Source organism: Macaca fascicularis, chromosome 6 (genome assembly GCF_037993035.2).
Source record: "Macaca fascicularis isolate 582-1 chromosome 6, T2T-MFA8v1.1".
Taxonomy (NCBI): Eukaryota; Metazoa; Chordata; class Mammalia; order Primates; family Cercopithecidae; genus Macaca; species Macaca fascicularis.
Window position 1 is genome coordinate 152,923,225 of NC_088380.1, and position 16,766 is coordinate 152,939,990.

The 16,766-nt window shown below is 39.8% G+C and overlaps 1 protein-coding gene across 6 annotated transcripts in view; it reads right to left on the bottom strand.

Annotated features, from left to right (window-relative positions):
* The window catches only part of LARS1 (leucyl-tRNA synthetase 1), a 68,623-nt gene that overhangs the window by 18,407 nt on the left and 33,450 nt on the right, over positions 1-16,766 (bottom strand). For 3 of the 6 annotated variants that reach the window (XM_015452082.3, XM_005558137.4, XM_065546917.2), the window contains 9 exons: positions 13,561-13,646; positions 13,408-13,473; positions 12,903-12,985; positions 12,038-12,176; positions 11,489-11,701; positions 8,868-8,925; positions 4,884-4,947; positions 2,169-2,352; positions 258-348 (listed from right to left, as the gene is read on the bottom strand). In XM_015452082.3, the coding sequence (XP_015307568.2) occupies positions 258-348; positions 2,169-2,352; positions 4,884-4,947; positions 8,868-8,925; positions 11,489-11,701; positions 12,038-12,176; positions 12,903-12,985; positions 13,408-13,473; positions 13,561-13,646 (984 nt within the window). The remainder of the gene's footprint in view (positions 1-257; positions 349-2,168; positions 2,353-4,883; positions 4,948-8,867; positions 8,926-11,488; positions 11,702-12,037; positions 12,177-12,902; positions 12,986-13,407; positions 13,474-13,560; positions 13,647-16,766) is intronic. The other 3 variants (XR_012414216.1, XM_015452085.3, XR_012414217.1) reach the window with 3 other exon arrangements.

The following is a 16,766-nucleotide window of genomic DNA, read 5'->3' on the forward strand; positions in this document are numbered from 1 at the left end:
TTAGTTTTAATCTCCTTTATATGAATGCTCATAGCTTAACTAGGAGCAGAATTATTTAAATTAAATGGACATAATAGAAAAATACCAAAGAAAATAACTTAAAATCACAATTTATTGAAGACTTTAAAATTTTTCTGGTAGGATTTTCAGTCTATACTTAGGCGAGTAATTGTGCTACAGCAGGAAGAAAAAAGGGGGAAAATACATAATGTTCACACTGACATGTTTTATAGCTACCAAAAGAATCAACAGCCTACCTGAAACTCAAAAAACCCTGTTTTCAAAGCTTCTTTAAACATCATCTTTTCATAGTTTTGATCTGTTTTTATAATTCCTGCATTCAATTCACTATTGAATAGGGGGAAAAAAAAGGTTACGGAGTTTAAAGGCACTTATACATAGCTATAAAAAACTGCTGCATATACAAATTTAAAATACTGCTTATTTAAGCAGTAAAATGAGAACAATGCCCGAAACATTTAAAACTGCTCAACACAACACCACCTTTGTGTTCCTTAAAACAAACTACTGCAGTCTCTCTATTGTGTATCCATCCTTAAGTACTGTCATCTGACACTGCTTAGGGCTCCTGTTTACAACATAATAAGTGATGCTTGTTTAGAAATTTCTTGATGGACACTTTATTCTTATAAAGCCCAAAATGTAATATGAAAATAGCTTAACTAATATTGTAGCTAAGTTTTAGATTTTGTTTTGTTTTGTTTTGTTTTTGAGACAAGTCCTGTCTCTGTCGCCTAGGTTAGAATGCAGTGGTATGATCACAACTCACTGTAGCCTCGAATGCCTAGGCTCAAAGGATCTTCTCACCTCAACCTCTCAAGTACTAGGACTATAGGCGCAAGCCACCTCACCCAGTTAATATATATATATATATATATATATATATATATATATTTTTTTTTTTTTTTTTTTTGTAGAGATGGGATCTCACTTTGTTGCCCAGGCTGGTCTCAAACTCCTGGGCTCAAGCAATCCTCCCACCTCAGCCTTTCAAAGTGCCTGGTTTACACGCATGAGCCACAGTGCCTGGCCATAGCTAGGTTTTAATTATTGCATTTACAATAACTAATACTGGACATTAGAAAAAAATTTTCTCATACCAATCCAGGTCCTTCTTAATTTGGCCTAATCTAGCCCCAACCTGTTTCATCCCCTACCTCTGCCCACCAGATAATGTACTTCAAATAAATATCAGACCCTTTCGATGGCTTATCCACACTTTCTCCTCTCCCTGAAAACACTTGTTTATTTTTCAAGAAACCCAGAATTTGGCCAGACGTGGTGCTCACGCCTGTAATCCCAGCATTTTGGGAGACCGAGGCGGGTGGATCACAAGGTCAGGAGTTCGAGACCAGCCTGGCCAACATAGTGAAACCCTATCTCTACTAAAAATACAAAAAAATTAGCCAGACATGATGGCGGACGCCTGTAATCCCAGCTAGTCGGGAGGCTGGGGCAGAAGAATAGCTTGAAACTGGGAAGTAGAAGTTGCAGTGAGCCAAGATTGTGCCACTGCACTCCAGCCTGGGTGACAGTGCGAGACTCTGTATCGGGGGAAAAAAAAAAAAAAAAGAAAGAAACCCAGAAGTCACATGATATCTCTGAATTCTCCTTATCTCTATTATTGTACTTAAAAACTGGGTGCTTGTCTCTCTTGCGAGACAATAAGGAAGGATCATGTCTTATTCACCTTTGTAATACCAGCGCGTAGGATGACTCCAAAGATATTTATCCTTTTCTTTTAATCTACTTTTCCTTTAACCATTTTGCCCTACTCTAAAACAAGACAACATGGTAAAATGGTTATGAGAACAGACTTTCAAGACAGACGGAAGCAAGTTCATATCCCAAGTTTGCAACTACTGGCTTTTTAAGGCATTTAAGGAAATACTTAATTGTTCTAAGCTTCAGTTTCTTTATTTATAAAATAGAGCTAGTAATACCTGTATTATATAAGGTTGCTTTGAGGCTAAAGTCAGATAATGGACACAAAATACTCAGCATAGTACTTGGCACAAGTAAGCCTTCAATGAATACTAGCTATTATTATCATTAGTTTATTTTATTAAAAAAAGAAAAAGAAAACTTAAAAATGCACCACGACTAAGTAACTCTAAAACACAAAATGATTGGGATCTAGAGATTACCTGGCAAAAACTCTATCATTGAAAGTATTGGCAGGACCACTTCTTAGGCTGTCCCAGTTGGCAACCATTTCTTTCACCCATTCTACCCAGGTGTACAGACGGAGAATACCTGCATCTGCCATGGCTTCCACAAAGTTGGCATCTTCTACAGTGTCACCAGCATCAGCCAGAGCCAAACGCATTCCTGGAAGAAGAAAAAAAAGTCAATGAATTAAAAATATGGTTACTGAGTATCAATTGTGTCCTTTGTGTGCAGCTGGGTACCTTGCAAAGCCCATATATAAATTAACAAATGCTTTAAAGGACTGTCCTGGATCAACAACAAAAATTAAAATCACCAAAAAGTAGCATCCCTAAAAGTGATGTTAAAATATTCGAGCCATTCATATTGATTTGCATCCACTAAGCACCAATATGTGTTTCTTCTCAGTCATGTTGAGTTAATGAGATAAAGTGATCTTTAATGAGGCAGAGATAGAAAATGATAAACTGGGGATAAAGATACACGTTTCTTTGTGGTTTTCTTATCAACATCTCAGCCTCATTTAGAGGTAGCAAAATATATTTTAATGCATGAGAATACACACTGGTGCCTTATGTGTACAAACACATATGAATTTTTCTCAGTTGTGAAACTAGGTTCTTACAAGTTTACCACTAATAAAACTTTACTTTTTCAATTCTCATCTCTCAGTACTACCAAAATCTTCCATTCTAAAATATTGAAAAAAAAAAAACCTAAATGTCCATCAATTAAACTGTAGGATATCCCTATAATGGAACACTATATTGTTGAAAAAAAAAAAAAAAGAGGGAACTCATTATGTAGTTCTTTCTGTCTTTAGCTTTGGTGTCCAATCAAAGCATTCAGGTTCTACACTTTGCCTTTTCCACTTAACAGTTCATATTTGTATACTAACCCATACATACACATATCTATGTTTTTTGTTGGTTTGAGATGGAGTTTCGCTCTTGTTGCCCAGACTGTAATGCAATGGCACGATCTCAGCTCAGTGCAACCTCCACCTCCCGGATTCAAGCAATTCTCCTGCCTCAGCCTCCTGAGTAGCTAGGATTATAGGCAAGCACTACCATACCCAGCTAATTTTGTATTTTTAGTAGAGACAGGGTTTCTCCATTTTGGTCAGGTTGGTCTCAAACTCCAGACCTCAGGTAATCCGCTCGCCTCAGCCTCCCAAAGTGCTAGGATTACAGGTGTGAGCCACCATGCCCGGCTGTTTATTTTTATATCTATATATCTATACACAAAATAACAATCATGAGCTCATACTTTTATCACCAAATCCAATCTGACTCCATGATTGGGCTCAGTCTACCATATTCTCTTTACTTACCTAATAGCTTCTTTTTCTGATAGTGAGCTCCATGAGGCAGAGGTTCTCATTATCTACCTGTTTACTTATTTATTCAATCCTAATAATACATAAAGTGGTTTTATAATTGCTTATATAACTTGTAAGAAACAGACTAACTCTATTATTTGGATACAGTTCTCTCTTTGACTTTGGTGTCCAATCAAAATACTGAGAACACAAACTGAGTTAGCCATGACCAATAAAAAGAAGTACCATGAAGACCAATGACTAATTATATAAGAAATGAATGGTTCTTTCAGGATAGTGCATCTCTTCTCTTGACACAATAATAATAAAATGTAATAGGACTGAGGCCAGACAAAAAAACAATTTTCTGAAAAAATCAATGTTCCCAGGTTCCAGACACCTTTAGGAATACTAAATACAGGACAGGCACGGTGGCTCATGCCTGTAATGTCAGCACTTTGGAAGGCCAAGGAGGATGGATCACTTGAGGCCAGGAGCTCGAGACCAGCCTGGTCAACATGGCAAAACCCCATCTCTACTAAAAATACAAAAATTAGCCAAGCGTGCAGGCACATGCCTGTAATCCCAGCTGTTTGAGAGGCTGGGGCATGAGAATTGCTTGAACCCCAGAGATGGAGGTTGCAGTGAGCCAAGATCATGCCACTGTACTCCAGCCTGGGTGACAAAACGAGACTCTGTCTCAGTTAATAAGAATGGAATACCAAATACAGAGGAAATATCTTGGAAAAGCTTCCTACATACTCAACTTTTTTTTTTTTTTTTTTTTTTTTGAGACAGAGTTGCACTCTTGTTGACCAAGCTGGAGTGGTATGATCTCAGCCCACTGCAACCTCCACCTCCCGGGTTCAAGCAATTCTCCTGCCTCAGCCTGCTTCAGCCTTCCAAAGTAGCCTGGATTATAGGCACCCGCCACCAGGCCCAGCTACTTTTTTTTTTTTTTTTTAGTTGAGACAGGGTTTCACCATGTTGGCCAGGCTGATCTTGAACTCCTGACCTCAGGTAATCCACCCACCTCAGCCTCCCAAAGTCCTGGGATTACAGGCATGAGCCACCATGCCTGGCCCATACTCAACATCTCTACAAAACAAGTCTTGAATCTTAGCAATGATAATGAGTTCATTAAAAGAAGACTCAAAGTAACTTCAGCTTGATTTGTTCCTGAACACATCATGTCAGCAATTCTTATATATTAAATATCATGTTGCTCTCCAACAAAGGAAACATTAATATTTTAAAATTTTGTTAAAAGCAAAACAGAAAGTTAAAAGTAAAACACCAATTTTAACGTGTCTTCTATAATCTAAGGAGAACTGGACCCTATGGAACAGCAATAAGAAAAATGTTTACTCACCATCTGCTGAAAACTTATCAATAGCTTGGGTCAAAGTGAGGAAGTTGCCTGTGGATTTTGACATCTGGAATAGAGAGTCAGTGATCAAGCATTAATAGTAGTAATATAAATAAAATAAACCAATCAGTCGAATAAATTAACTAGGTTGGCCATGACCAGATAAAAACAAAAAGGAATTGGAAATATGGAAAGGAAAAGACCTATTACACTAATTTTAGAGAGGTGAAAACTGAATTTCACCCAATAAAGTGGCTTGTTTGGGTTACTCAGCTCAGTGACGCAGCTAGGAGAGGACCTCCAGACTTACACTCAGTCCACTGATTCAGCCTACACTGTCTCCTGGTAATTGGGTTAGATATGTGTAATGATTCCGCTCTAACTCTGGAACACCAGCTGTTTACTTAAGAAAGAGCTTTACGGCAATTAGAATCATTCAGAAATGGAATGGATCCGCTCATGGGTTGGAATTATGATTTTAGGAACCCTCCTATCATTAGGGTCACAATAATTGGTTGTTCAAGTTGTGCTCTGTCTTAGGGCAATGCATCTGAAGAAGCACCACTCACAGCCTAGCAATCTTTATTGTTTTAAAACTGTATGTCATTAGTATAACTATGCTGATATCAAAAGGAAATGATTATACCAGTTTTCTATTATACTACATGGCAATACATATCTTGTTCTAATAAAATCAGGATAGTACAACATTCAGACAGACCAAAGAAAATGTCAAGTTCTAACAAGAATAAATGTATTGCTCCTCTCTGACTTACAAAGAAGAAACTAGCTCAATAATCAAAAGTTCCTTGTTGATCTAACAAAATCTATTAAAATCACCTGTGCTTCTAAACAGCAGTTTTTCTGTCTAATATACAGATTACCTTTTTTTTTTTTTTTTTTTTTTTTTGAGATAGAGTCTTGCTCTGTTACCCAGGCTGGAGTGCAGTGGTGTAATCTTGGCTCACTGCAACCTCCACCTCCCTGGTTCAAGGGATTCTCCTACCTCAACCTCCTGAGTAGCTGGGATTACAGGCACGCACCATCATTCCCATCTAAATTTTGTACTGTTAGTCGGGACGGGGTTTCACCATGTTGGTCAGGCTGGTCTCAAACTCCTGACCTCATAATCTGCCCACCCTGGCATCCCAAAGTGCCGGAATTACAGGCGTCAGCCACAGCACCCAGCCACAGATTATCTTAAAGTAATTTTTTTTTATTACCTTTCAATATTAGGGCACAGGCTAAGTCTGATGTTACATAATGCAATTTATATCATCCACCCTTTGTTTAAATCTACTATTGTCTTTTTTCTTTTTTTTTTTTTTTTGAGATGGAGTTTCACTCTTGTCACGCAGGCCTGAGTGCAATGGCACGTTCTCGGCTCACTGCAACCTCTGCCTCTCGGGTTCAAGCAATTCTCCTGCCTCAGCCTGTAGCTGGGATTACAGGTGCCCGCCACCAGGCCCGGCTAATTTTTTGTATTTTTAGTAGAGATGGAGTTTCATCAAGTTGGCCAGGCTGGTCTCGAACTCCTGAACTCAAGTGATCCACCCGCCTTGGCCTCCCAAATTGCTGGGATTATAGGTGTGAGTCACCGTGCCCAGCCCCCTACAACTATTTTCATTATGACGTAGATACTTATGACAACTAATACTGTCATTGCTATTCTGTTGGTTACAGTAAAATTCACTGGTTGTAACAAATCCTAATTTGTTACCATTTTTATTAATAGGGAATAAATAATTTTGTACCTTTTTTTTTTTTAAGTCAAGGAGGGGTGCCCTTCTCTAATTTGCACAGAAGTATGATAGGGGCAAGTGAGGGGTCTGTGAAGTTTGCATAACCTCATGTTGAGGATATTGATTAATAAGATAAAGTCCTATGTAGTCTGTTTTAAAAAAAAATCACCCATATCATTAACAGTAACAGTAGGGATAGTAACAGTAGAAGCATGGAGAGAACTACTATACTGCTTGGGAAGGAGCATTAAGTGACACCTAAAAATCTTACAGACTCCAAAATTCTATCATTCTACTAATTTAGTGGCCAGTCACAGTATAAAACAAAAAGCACCGAGCCATTTTCTCAACTTAAAAAAATAGCTCTTTCTGTCATCTTGGATCCTATGGAGGCCTGCTGGGAGCAGGACTTCTAAAAGGAAATATGGCTGGAAGGCTATGGTCCAAGGCCATTTTAGCTGGCTATGAGCAGTGTCTCCAGAACACACAGCTCTTCTTAAAATTGAAGGTGTCAGCTGGGTGTGGTGGTTCACACCTGCAATCCCAGCACTTTGAGAGGCTGAGGTAGGTGGATCACGAGGTCAGGAGTTCAAGACCAGCCTGGCCAACATAGTGAAACCCCGTCTCTACTAAAAATACAAAAAAATTAGCCGAGCATGGTGGCAGGCAACTGTAATCCTAGCTACTCGGGAGGCTGAGGCAGGAGAATCGCTTAAATCCAGGAGGTGGAGGCTGCAGCCAGCTGAGATCGCATCATTGCATACCAGCCTGGACAACAGTGCGAGACTCTATCTCAAAAAAAAAAAAATGAAGGTATTTATGCTCAAGATGAAATAGAATTCTATTTGGGCAAGAGATGGGCTTATGTATACAAAGCAAAGAACAAGTCAGTGACTCCTGGCAGCAAACCAAACAAAACCAGAATAATCTGGGGAAAGGTAACTTGGGCCCCACGGGAACAGTAGCATGGTTCATGCCAAATTCCTAAATGATCTTCCTGCTAAAGGTATTGGACACAGAATCTGAGTGATGCTATACCCCTCAAGGATTTAAACTAATGAAAAGTCAATAAATAAAAGTGGATTTGTTTAAAAATAAAAATTAAAAACCGGTTGGGTACAGAGGCTCATGCCTGTAATCCCAGCACTTTGGGAAGCCGAGGCGGGTGGATCACTTGAGGTCAGGAGTTCGAGACCTGCCTGGCCAACATGGCAAAACCCCATCTCTCCGGAAAAAAACAAAAGTTAGCTGGGCATGGTGGCATAGGTCTGTAATCCCAGCTACTCAGGAGGCTGAGGCAAGTGGATCGCTTGAATCTGGGAGGTGAAGGTTGCAGTAAGCCAAGATCGTGCCACTGCACTGCAGCCTGGGCGAAAGAGTGAGACTCCATCACAAAAAAAAAAAAAAAAGGAAAAGAAAACTCTTCTGGGTCACAATGCTAAGCTCTTTATGATTCCTGTCCTTGTGTCTGTCTTTTTCTCTCTTTACTTCAGTCACAATTTGTGTCACCTTTTGCCACTCTAAATACAAATGTTACAAATAGGTAACTTTTCCCTATCTCTCCCTTCAATTAATACTATCTACTCCCCTTGCTCAATTTTAAAGATAAAAATTAATTTATGCTTAGTCCTAAATATGCTAATTAGAAGGTTTTCAACTCTGATTAATTCATATTATTTCTTATTTATTTACTAAATTTTTGGTAGAGATGGGGTCTCACTATGTTGTCCAGGCTGGTCTTGAACTCCTGGCCTCAAGTGATCCTCCCATCTTGGCCTCCCAAAGCTCTGGGACTACAGACACAAGGCACCACATCTGGACACATTATTTCTTACACACATTAAAAAAAAGTGCAGGCCGGGCGCGGTGGCTCAAGCCTGTAATCCCAGCACTTTGGGAGGCCGAGACGGGCGGATCACGAGGTCAGGAGATCGAGACCATCCTGGCTAACACGGTGAAACCCCGTCTCTACTAAAAAATACAAAAAAACTAGCCGGGTGAGGTGGCGGGCGCCTGTAGTCCCAGCTACTCGGGAGGCTGAGGCAGGAGAATGGCATGAACCCGGGAGGCGGAGCTTGCAGTGAGCTGAGATCCGGCCACTGCACTCTAGCCTGGGTGACAGAGCGAGACTCCGTCGCAAAAAAAAAAAAAAAAAAAAAAAAAAAAAAAAAAAAAAAAGTGCAATACCCTAAATCTGAAAAGCCTTCCGCAGAATTTTAAACTTTCAAGATGCAATAAGCCTTACCTTCTCAGAATTCAGGAGGAGATGTCCATTTGCTCTCACAGCTGTAGGCCATTTGTCACTTCACAGATAAATGTTTAAAGACAGAAAATAAGAAACAAAGATGATAGTTCTGGCTTAAAATTTTGAGGTAAAAGCTAATACACTCATAAAGGTTTGCTAAGATAAAAGTGCAAGGATATATACTGTAGTCCTTTTTGTAATGGGAAATGAAAACAAAGCAAAGGACTGGCTACATAAACTAGGATACAGGTATACAATGATGTAACTACTTAGGTGGGGCTACAAGTATGGATATAAAAAGATCTTAAAAATATATGTGAAGGCCAGGCATGGTGGCTCACGCCTGTAATCCCAGCACTTTGGGAGGCCAAGGCGGGAGGATCACAAGGCCAGGAGTTCAAGACCAGCCTAGCCAGGATGGTGAAGCCCCATCTCTACTAAAAATACAAAAATTAGCCGGGTGTGGTGGCGGGCGCCTGTGATCCCAGCTGCTGAGGAGGCTGAGGTGGACAGTTGCTTGAACCTCGGAGGCAGAGGTTGCGGTGAGCCAAGATCGCGCCACTGCACTCCAGCCTGGGTGACAAAGCAAGACTCCATCTCAAAAAAATATATATATATATGTGTGTGTGTGTGCGCGCGCGCGTGTGTGTGTGAAAACATAAGACAGAACAGTGTAAACAATGTGGTACCTTTGTATATATTAACAAATAGAGATATCAGATGCTGGTATATAAAATCACAAGAAACCAATAGTATCATGATGAGTTTTGGGAAATAGAGTAGTGTGCAGGCAAGGGTAAAAGTTCACTTTTAACTTTTTGCCTTTATGTACTCTTTAAATTTTCAAACTATGTACATGCCATTCATTCATTCTAGCAATGAGATCATATGGGGGGTTGAGAGCAAGAGTTCTGGAGCCAGTCTCTCTGGGTTTGCATACTTGTACTAACATTCATTAGCTGGGTAGCTTTGGGTTATGATTTGTTCCTCTTTATTCCTCAGTATAGTTCCCTGCCTATAGACATGGATATTAAAGACCTTCCTCGAAAAGCTGTCATAAAAAGAGTTATTAAAAGTGATTTAAAAAGTACCTGGCATAAGCTCTTGACGTCATTACTTATCTGTAATTTTTAAAAACCTAACAAATGTGAAAAAAATTGGTGTAAAGGAATGAAGACTCAACTTATTGGTAAAGAATACTTCTGAGATATCCAATTTGCCTAAAAATGCATTGTAAACAATAGAGAAAAATAGTAGGGCCAGGCACGGTGGCTCACACCTGTAATCCAAGTACTTTGGGAGGCTGAGAAGGAGGACCACTTGAGTCCAGGAGTTTGAGACCAGCCTGGACAACAAAGTGAGACCTCGTCTCTATAAAAAAATAAACAAAACTATCCAGGCAAGGTGACATGTGGCTAGTCCCAGCTATTCGGAAGGCTGAAGTGTGAGGATCACTTGAGTCCGCGAGGTTGAGGCTGCAGTGAGCCAAGATCGTGCCACTGCACTCCAGCCCAAATAACAGAATGAGAATCTGTCGAAAAATAAATAAATAAATACATAAGGTAAGTAATAACACTGGATGACAAGTAGTGTATGAACGACATTAAATTTATTTTATTCCTCTGGGCTGGGGACAGTGGCTCATGCCTGTAATCTCAGCACTTTGGGAGGCCAAGGTGGGTGGATCGCCTGAGGTCAGGAGTTCAAGACCAGCCTGGCTAACATGGTGAAACCCCATCTCTACTAAAAATACTACATTAGCCAGGCATAGTGGTGCATGCCTGTAATCCCAGCTACTTGGGAGGCTGAGGCAGGAGAATCGCTTGAACCCGGGAGGCGGAGGTTGCAGTGAGCTGAGATCACACCATTGCACTCCAGCCTGGGCAACAAGAGCAAAACTCTGTCTCAAAAAAATAAAAAATAAAAAATACTCGGGAGGCTGAGACAGAATTGCTTGAACCCGGGAGGCAGAGGATGCAGCAAGCCGAGATCATGCCACTGCACTCCAGTCTGGACTCTGTCTCAAAAAAAAAATTATTTTATTCCTTTACTTCAAAATCTTCATTTTATTCTTGAGGAAAAAAATGTAATTTTATTCTAAATACAAGAAGGCATAAGAAATTGTTTTGGTTTTATGAAATAAAATTTGAACAGACTAAGAGGTTTGTTTCCTCAGCTACTTGAGGGACTAGAGAGAAAAGTAGACACGTCTGGGTAAAGAGGGAAAAGGACAGAAGGATTCCTCTGAAGAAACAGACTCTAGTCAGAATGTTACTAAAACTAATGCTGGAACCTTGGGGCTCTCCGCTCTAAAGAGAAAGTTCTTTCCAATTCTAATGTTCTAGAATAATTCCTGCATTTAACAGGTCAAATGAATTACTAGCAGACCAGCAATGCACCTGAAATATGACATGCTTTGGTGCTTGGGGTAGGTATGTGGATTTCTGGATGCAACAGATAGGAGGTGGCCTTTCTGTTTTAGTACATATTTAAGATAAGAAAAAGAACGTAACTGGCAAATCTATACTATCCCATCCGCGATAATTTCTTAGATATTTGAAGCCACAAAACACCACTATTGACAATCAATAAATCTAGTCCACACCTATTTTATCATTCACCTTTGTTCCGGCCACATAGCCACATGATTATAAAGGTAATATGAAAGATGATTTGGAACAAGATCCTTGCCAGAGACGCGAAGATCAACTGGATACCAGAACTCAAACTCCTGCTTTAACTGATCTAATTTTTCCTTTGGGATCTGAGTCTTAGGAAATGGAGCCTCCTTGAAGAAAACATAATCCCAAACTTCCTTGGTCATCTGTTGTGGTCTGTATTAAAAATAAATAAAACAAACTATTATATATACATATATGTAATTTCTTTGGAAGAATCAATACCTGAATCTCTTCAGGTATTGATGGATTAGGAATCTCTTTCTTAATGTAGTTACAGGAACAAACAAGGACAACAGCTTCCACAAGAATGAAGAATAGATGATGATAGTAAGGGCCATCTATTAATTTTTCCCAGTTCAACAGTAAAAAAGCAAAAACATCATGACAAAATTCTGCTACATAAATCTTATTAAAACATTTCAATAAGTAAATCAAATATCACAACTCTTACTGACAAATTATGCTCCTTTCCCTTATCTGTTTACCAACCTAATGCCCAGCGGAGACTCTGCCTGTCCATGCAAGTTACCCCCCTGCAATAGGTGTGCGACTGTGTAAAATGCCATGTAAATAGTGGAGTCAGAAAGTGATTCAATCAGCCACTGCTCATCCCAAGGCAGGTGAGTGCCTGAAAAATAAAAAGTAACACATGAGGAACCTAAGAGACATTTCATCTATAGAATCCACATTTTTAAGAAGAGGGCTATAGCATTTACAAAGCTACTTATTTAGGAAGTTCTTAAATTATTCTTGAATAATTAATAAAAATAAAATGGTAGATAAAAGACAAAATGGGCCAGGCACGGTGGCTCAAGCCTGTAAACCCAGCACTCTGGGGGGCCGAGGTGGGTGGGTCACCTGAGGTCAGGAGTTCAAGACCAAACCGGCCAACATGGTAAAACCCTGTCTCTACTAAAAGTACAAAAAAAATTAGCCAGGCATGGTGGTGGTTGCCTGTAATCCCAGCTACTCAGGAGGCTGAGGCAGGAGAATCACTTGAACCCAGGAGGCAGAGGTTGCAGTGAGCCGAGATCGCGCCACTGCACTCTAGCCTAGGCGACAGAGCAAGACTCTGTCTCAAAAAAAGAAAAAAAAAAAAAGACAAATGGTTGAAGCTTGGAGTCTCTCTATAAAAAAGACACACCATAAAATCTATACAGATTAGAGAAGGCATATTTCTACCACATAGTAGATGATAGTGGACTATATCCTAGTTTTCCTGACCATCCAAAGAAAACTTCTTGCTTTCAATTCAGAAAACACTAGAATTGGGGGGGGGGGGGGGGAGGTAAAAACATATATTTCCTTGTAACTGGCAAAGTTATCCAAACAGAAAAATGTCAAGTTTGTTTACCTAGACCATAAGTTCTTGAGCAAGCATGTTCTTGTAGCCAATCTAAGGTGGCTTCAAAATTCCTCCTGGTCTCCTCACAGAATCTAGAAAACAGCAAAAGACAAAGTGTATCTTTATTGGTTCACTTTTTTTTTTTTTTTTTTTTTTTTTGAGACGGAGTCTCACGCTGTTGCCCAGGCTGGAGTGCAGTGGCGCGATCTCGGCTCACTGCAAGCTCCGCCTCCCGGGTTCCCGCCATTCTCCTGCCTCAGCCTCCTGAGTAGCTGGGACTACAGGCGCCCGCCACCGCGCCCGGCTAATTTTTTGTATTTTTAGTAGAGACGGGGTTTCACTGTGGTCTCGATCTCCTGACCTTGTGATCCGCCCGCCTCGGCCTCCCAAAGTGCTGGGATTACAGGCTTGAGCCACCGCGCCCGGCTGGTTCACTTTTATGTTGCATTTCAACTTTATTTTTTCCACATTTTTCATCTCCTTTTTCCTCCCTCATCACTTTCTCCCATCTTACGTTTCCAGGTTCTTCAAGCACTGAGATGTCTGTTTCTTCCAATTCTCTTCTCCATAATCTAAGTACCTACGAGTGAACAAATTGATTTTTTTTTTTTAAGTCAAAGATGAGTACACTGACTAGGGGAATTTTCTTGCTATAAAAGAGACTAACCACTGGTCACACAGAGCCACGACACATTCATCTGACGACCTGGACATCACTTGTTTCTCTGGTTCCATGTAAATAAGTGCATCTCCCTAAAGGAAGGTAAATAAACAAATATTAGATACTATGTCAAATCAATCTTCATTCCTCAAGGATAAAAATTGCTTTAAAAAAATGCTATACCACCAATAACTGAAAGCCCACATTTTCATTATGTCTTCCCCGCCTTCCCAGGGTCAGTTATCTTCTACCTTTCCTTCTATGTAACACTTGCTTTTAAAAAGGCATGAATCTTCATCAAGTGGATCACTTTCTCTACCTACTGATTATTTCATTTCAGTGAAAGACTAAAAAGTGAACAAAAAGGAAAAAAACACAGAAGATGGTTAGCAGTTTCGAATCCTATGGTTTGAAGGTTAGGCTTCCTATGACAGTTTTCTGGGGTTTTGTGTTTTTTGGTTTTGTTTTGTTTTTGTTTTGACAGATAGGGTCTTGCTCTGTTACCCAGGCTGGAGTGAAGTGGCGCTATCATAGCTCACCACAACCTCGACCTCCTGGCTCATGTGACCCTTCTACTGCACACTGCAGCCTCCTGAGTAGCTGGAACTACAGGCACATGTCACTCCACCCAGTTAATTTTTAAATTTTTTTATAGAAATGGGGTCTCACTACATTGCCTAGGCTGGTCTCGAATCCCTGGGCTCAAGTATTCCATCTCAGCCTCCCAAAGTGTTTGGATTACAGCTGTGAGCCACTGTGCACAGCCCTATGGCAGCTTTTCATCCTTCTTATAAACTGCTTTAAAAAAAAAAAGATATACAAACACTAAACATAGAAAATCTTGTTACTAAAGATTTATAGTGCCATGAAAAATTTCCACTAGAAAACTGACCATGCTTTTGATTTTTTACCAAATATAAATCTTTCTTAATGCTATCATGATCCTAAATACTTTTAAGCATGAAAATTGATGATGCTTTTGATTTCTTACCAAATATAAATCTCTCTTAATGCTATGATGATCCTAAACATTTTAGGCTAGGATAATTTTTTAAAATAAAATTCAGCATTATTATTCAAAAAATGATTCACTGCTCTGTTTTTAATGCAATTCTTCATGCTGAAATTAAATAGCTGGGATTTTGGTTTAAAGATGGTAGATCAAAAACAGACATTTAACTCCTGTTCAAAATTCCAATAAAAAGACAAGAGGGTTTTACAAATGGCATGAACCTACAAAGTCAAAATGAACGACAGAAGAAAAAATATTAACTGAATTCTGAAAACAAAAAAGCAACATGAATGACAAATATATTAGCAAAAATTAAAAAGCTATCTAAATCCTAAGACAACAATAGAAAAAGCCGAAAAGCAATCCACTCTGTACTCCAGTACCTCTAAGAGTCTCAGAAATTGGTGGCATTAAATAGCTCTAGAAATAGAGATAAGGTCCAGGTGCAGTGGCTCACACCTGTAATTCCAACACTTTGGGAGGCCAAGAGTTCGAGACCAGCCTGTCCAACGTGGAGAAACCCTGTCTCTACTAAAACTACAAAATTAGCTGGGCATGGTGGTGCACACCTGTAACGCCCAGCTACTTGGGAGGCTGAGGCAGGAGAATCATTTGAACCTGGGAGGCAGAGGTCGCAGTGAGCCAACCAAGATTGTGCCATGGCACTCCAGCAGCCTGGGCAACAAGAGCAAAACTCCGAAAAAAAAAAAAAGAAAGAAAAGAGAGATAAGGTGAGATAAGTGAGACTGAAAAGAGGAGCACCAACTAAAGTCATTTAAAGAAGTGGGTATCTGGGAAGTGGTAAAAAAAAATAAGATAAGATTAAAATAAATAAAATAAAATAAAATATAAAAAAAAATAAAATAAATAAAATAAAATAGAGGTTAGAACCCCATATACTGCCCCTACCTATACCAGAACCAAAAAAAAAAAAAAAAAAGGCTAATTCTCTGGAAAAGGTAAAAGAAAGTCTCTGAACTAGAGACAAAGTTCCAAGTATCATAGTAAAAGTAGGGGAGTTAAGTGAAAGTCAGCACACGAGATGTTGGTACACATTCCTAGCTATCTTCTCCCATCCAACTCCCAAAATGCTCAGTTGCTTAGACTTCTTGTTTGTTTGTTTTGAGACAGCACTCTGTCACCCAGACTGGAGTGGAGTGGCGCCATCTCGGCTCACTGCAACCTCCGCCTCCCAGGTTCAAGCGATTCTCATGCCTCAACCTCCCGAATAGCTGGAATTAGAGGCAGACACTACCACGCCTGGCTAATTTTTGTATTTTTAGTAGAGACAGGGTTTCACCATGTTGGCCAGGCTGGTCTCAAACCTGACATCAAGTGATCCATCCGCCTCAGCCTCCCAAAGTGCTGGGATTACAGGCGTGAGCCACTGTGCCTGGCCACTTAGACCTTTTGAGCTAGAGATTGGCAGAATCTTCTGTAGGGAAATCTAACAAACCCAAAAGCAAACACTAAAAAAAACGTAACATCCAGGCCCCAAGGCCCAAATGGCCCTTTCTAGATCTCCCCCAGTGAAGCCTAGTGACAAGTCCTACCCATATGCAAAAACATTTCTTTTTACACCCAAATATATTATATATCAGCAGTCTTCCTCAGAGACGTCTTGTCTATGAAACAAGAACATCATCCTACAACAAATCAGCCAGGCATGGAGGCACATGCCTGTAGTCCCAGCTACTCAAGAAGCTGAGGTGGGAAGACCACTTGAGCCCAAAGCCAGAACAGCCTGGGCAATATGGCAAGACCCCTGTCTCTTAAAAAAAAAAAAAAAAATCAGAAAACAAGAATCAATTATTGAACTGGCCCAAAATTAGTAATTATTGAGTCTGGGTGATACATATTCAATTTTCCATACGATTCTTTAAAAAAAGTTTTTATAAATTTGTGTTCATACACACACACACAAATAGTACATAAAAGCACATAGTAAACAAATGCTCTGGAAGAAAACGATGAGGGACTATCCCACAAAGAGGACCAACAGGACTGCCAGGATCTAAGAGGTTCAATATCTGAATGACAGGAATTCAAAAAGTGAAAATAGAGAATAAGAAAAAATAATCAAGAAAAAAGTCAAGAAGTGTTCCCCAAATTGAAGTACACAAGTTTCCAGACTGAAGGAGCCCACCAAGCACCCAGTAGGATGAATGAAAATTGACCTACACCAAGGCAAATCATGAAA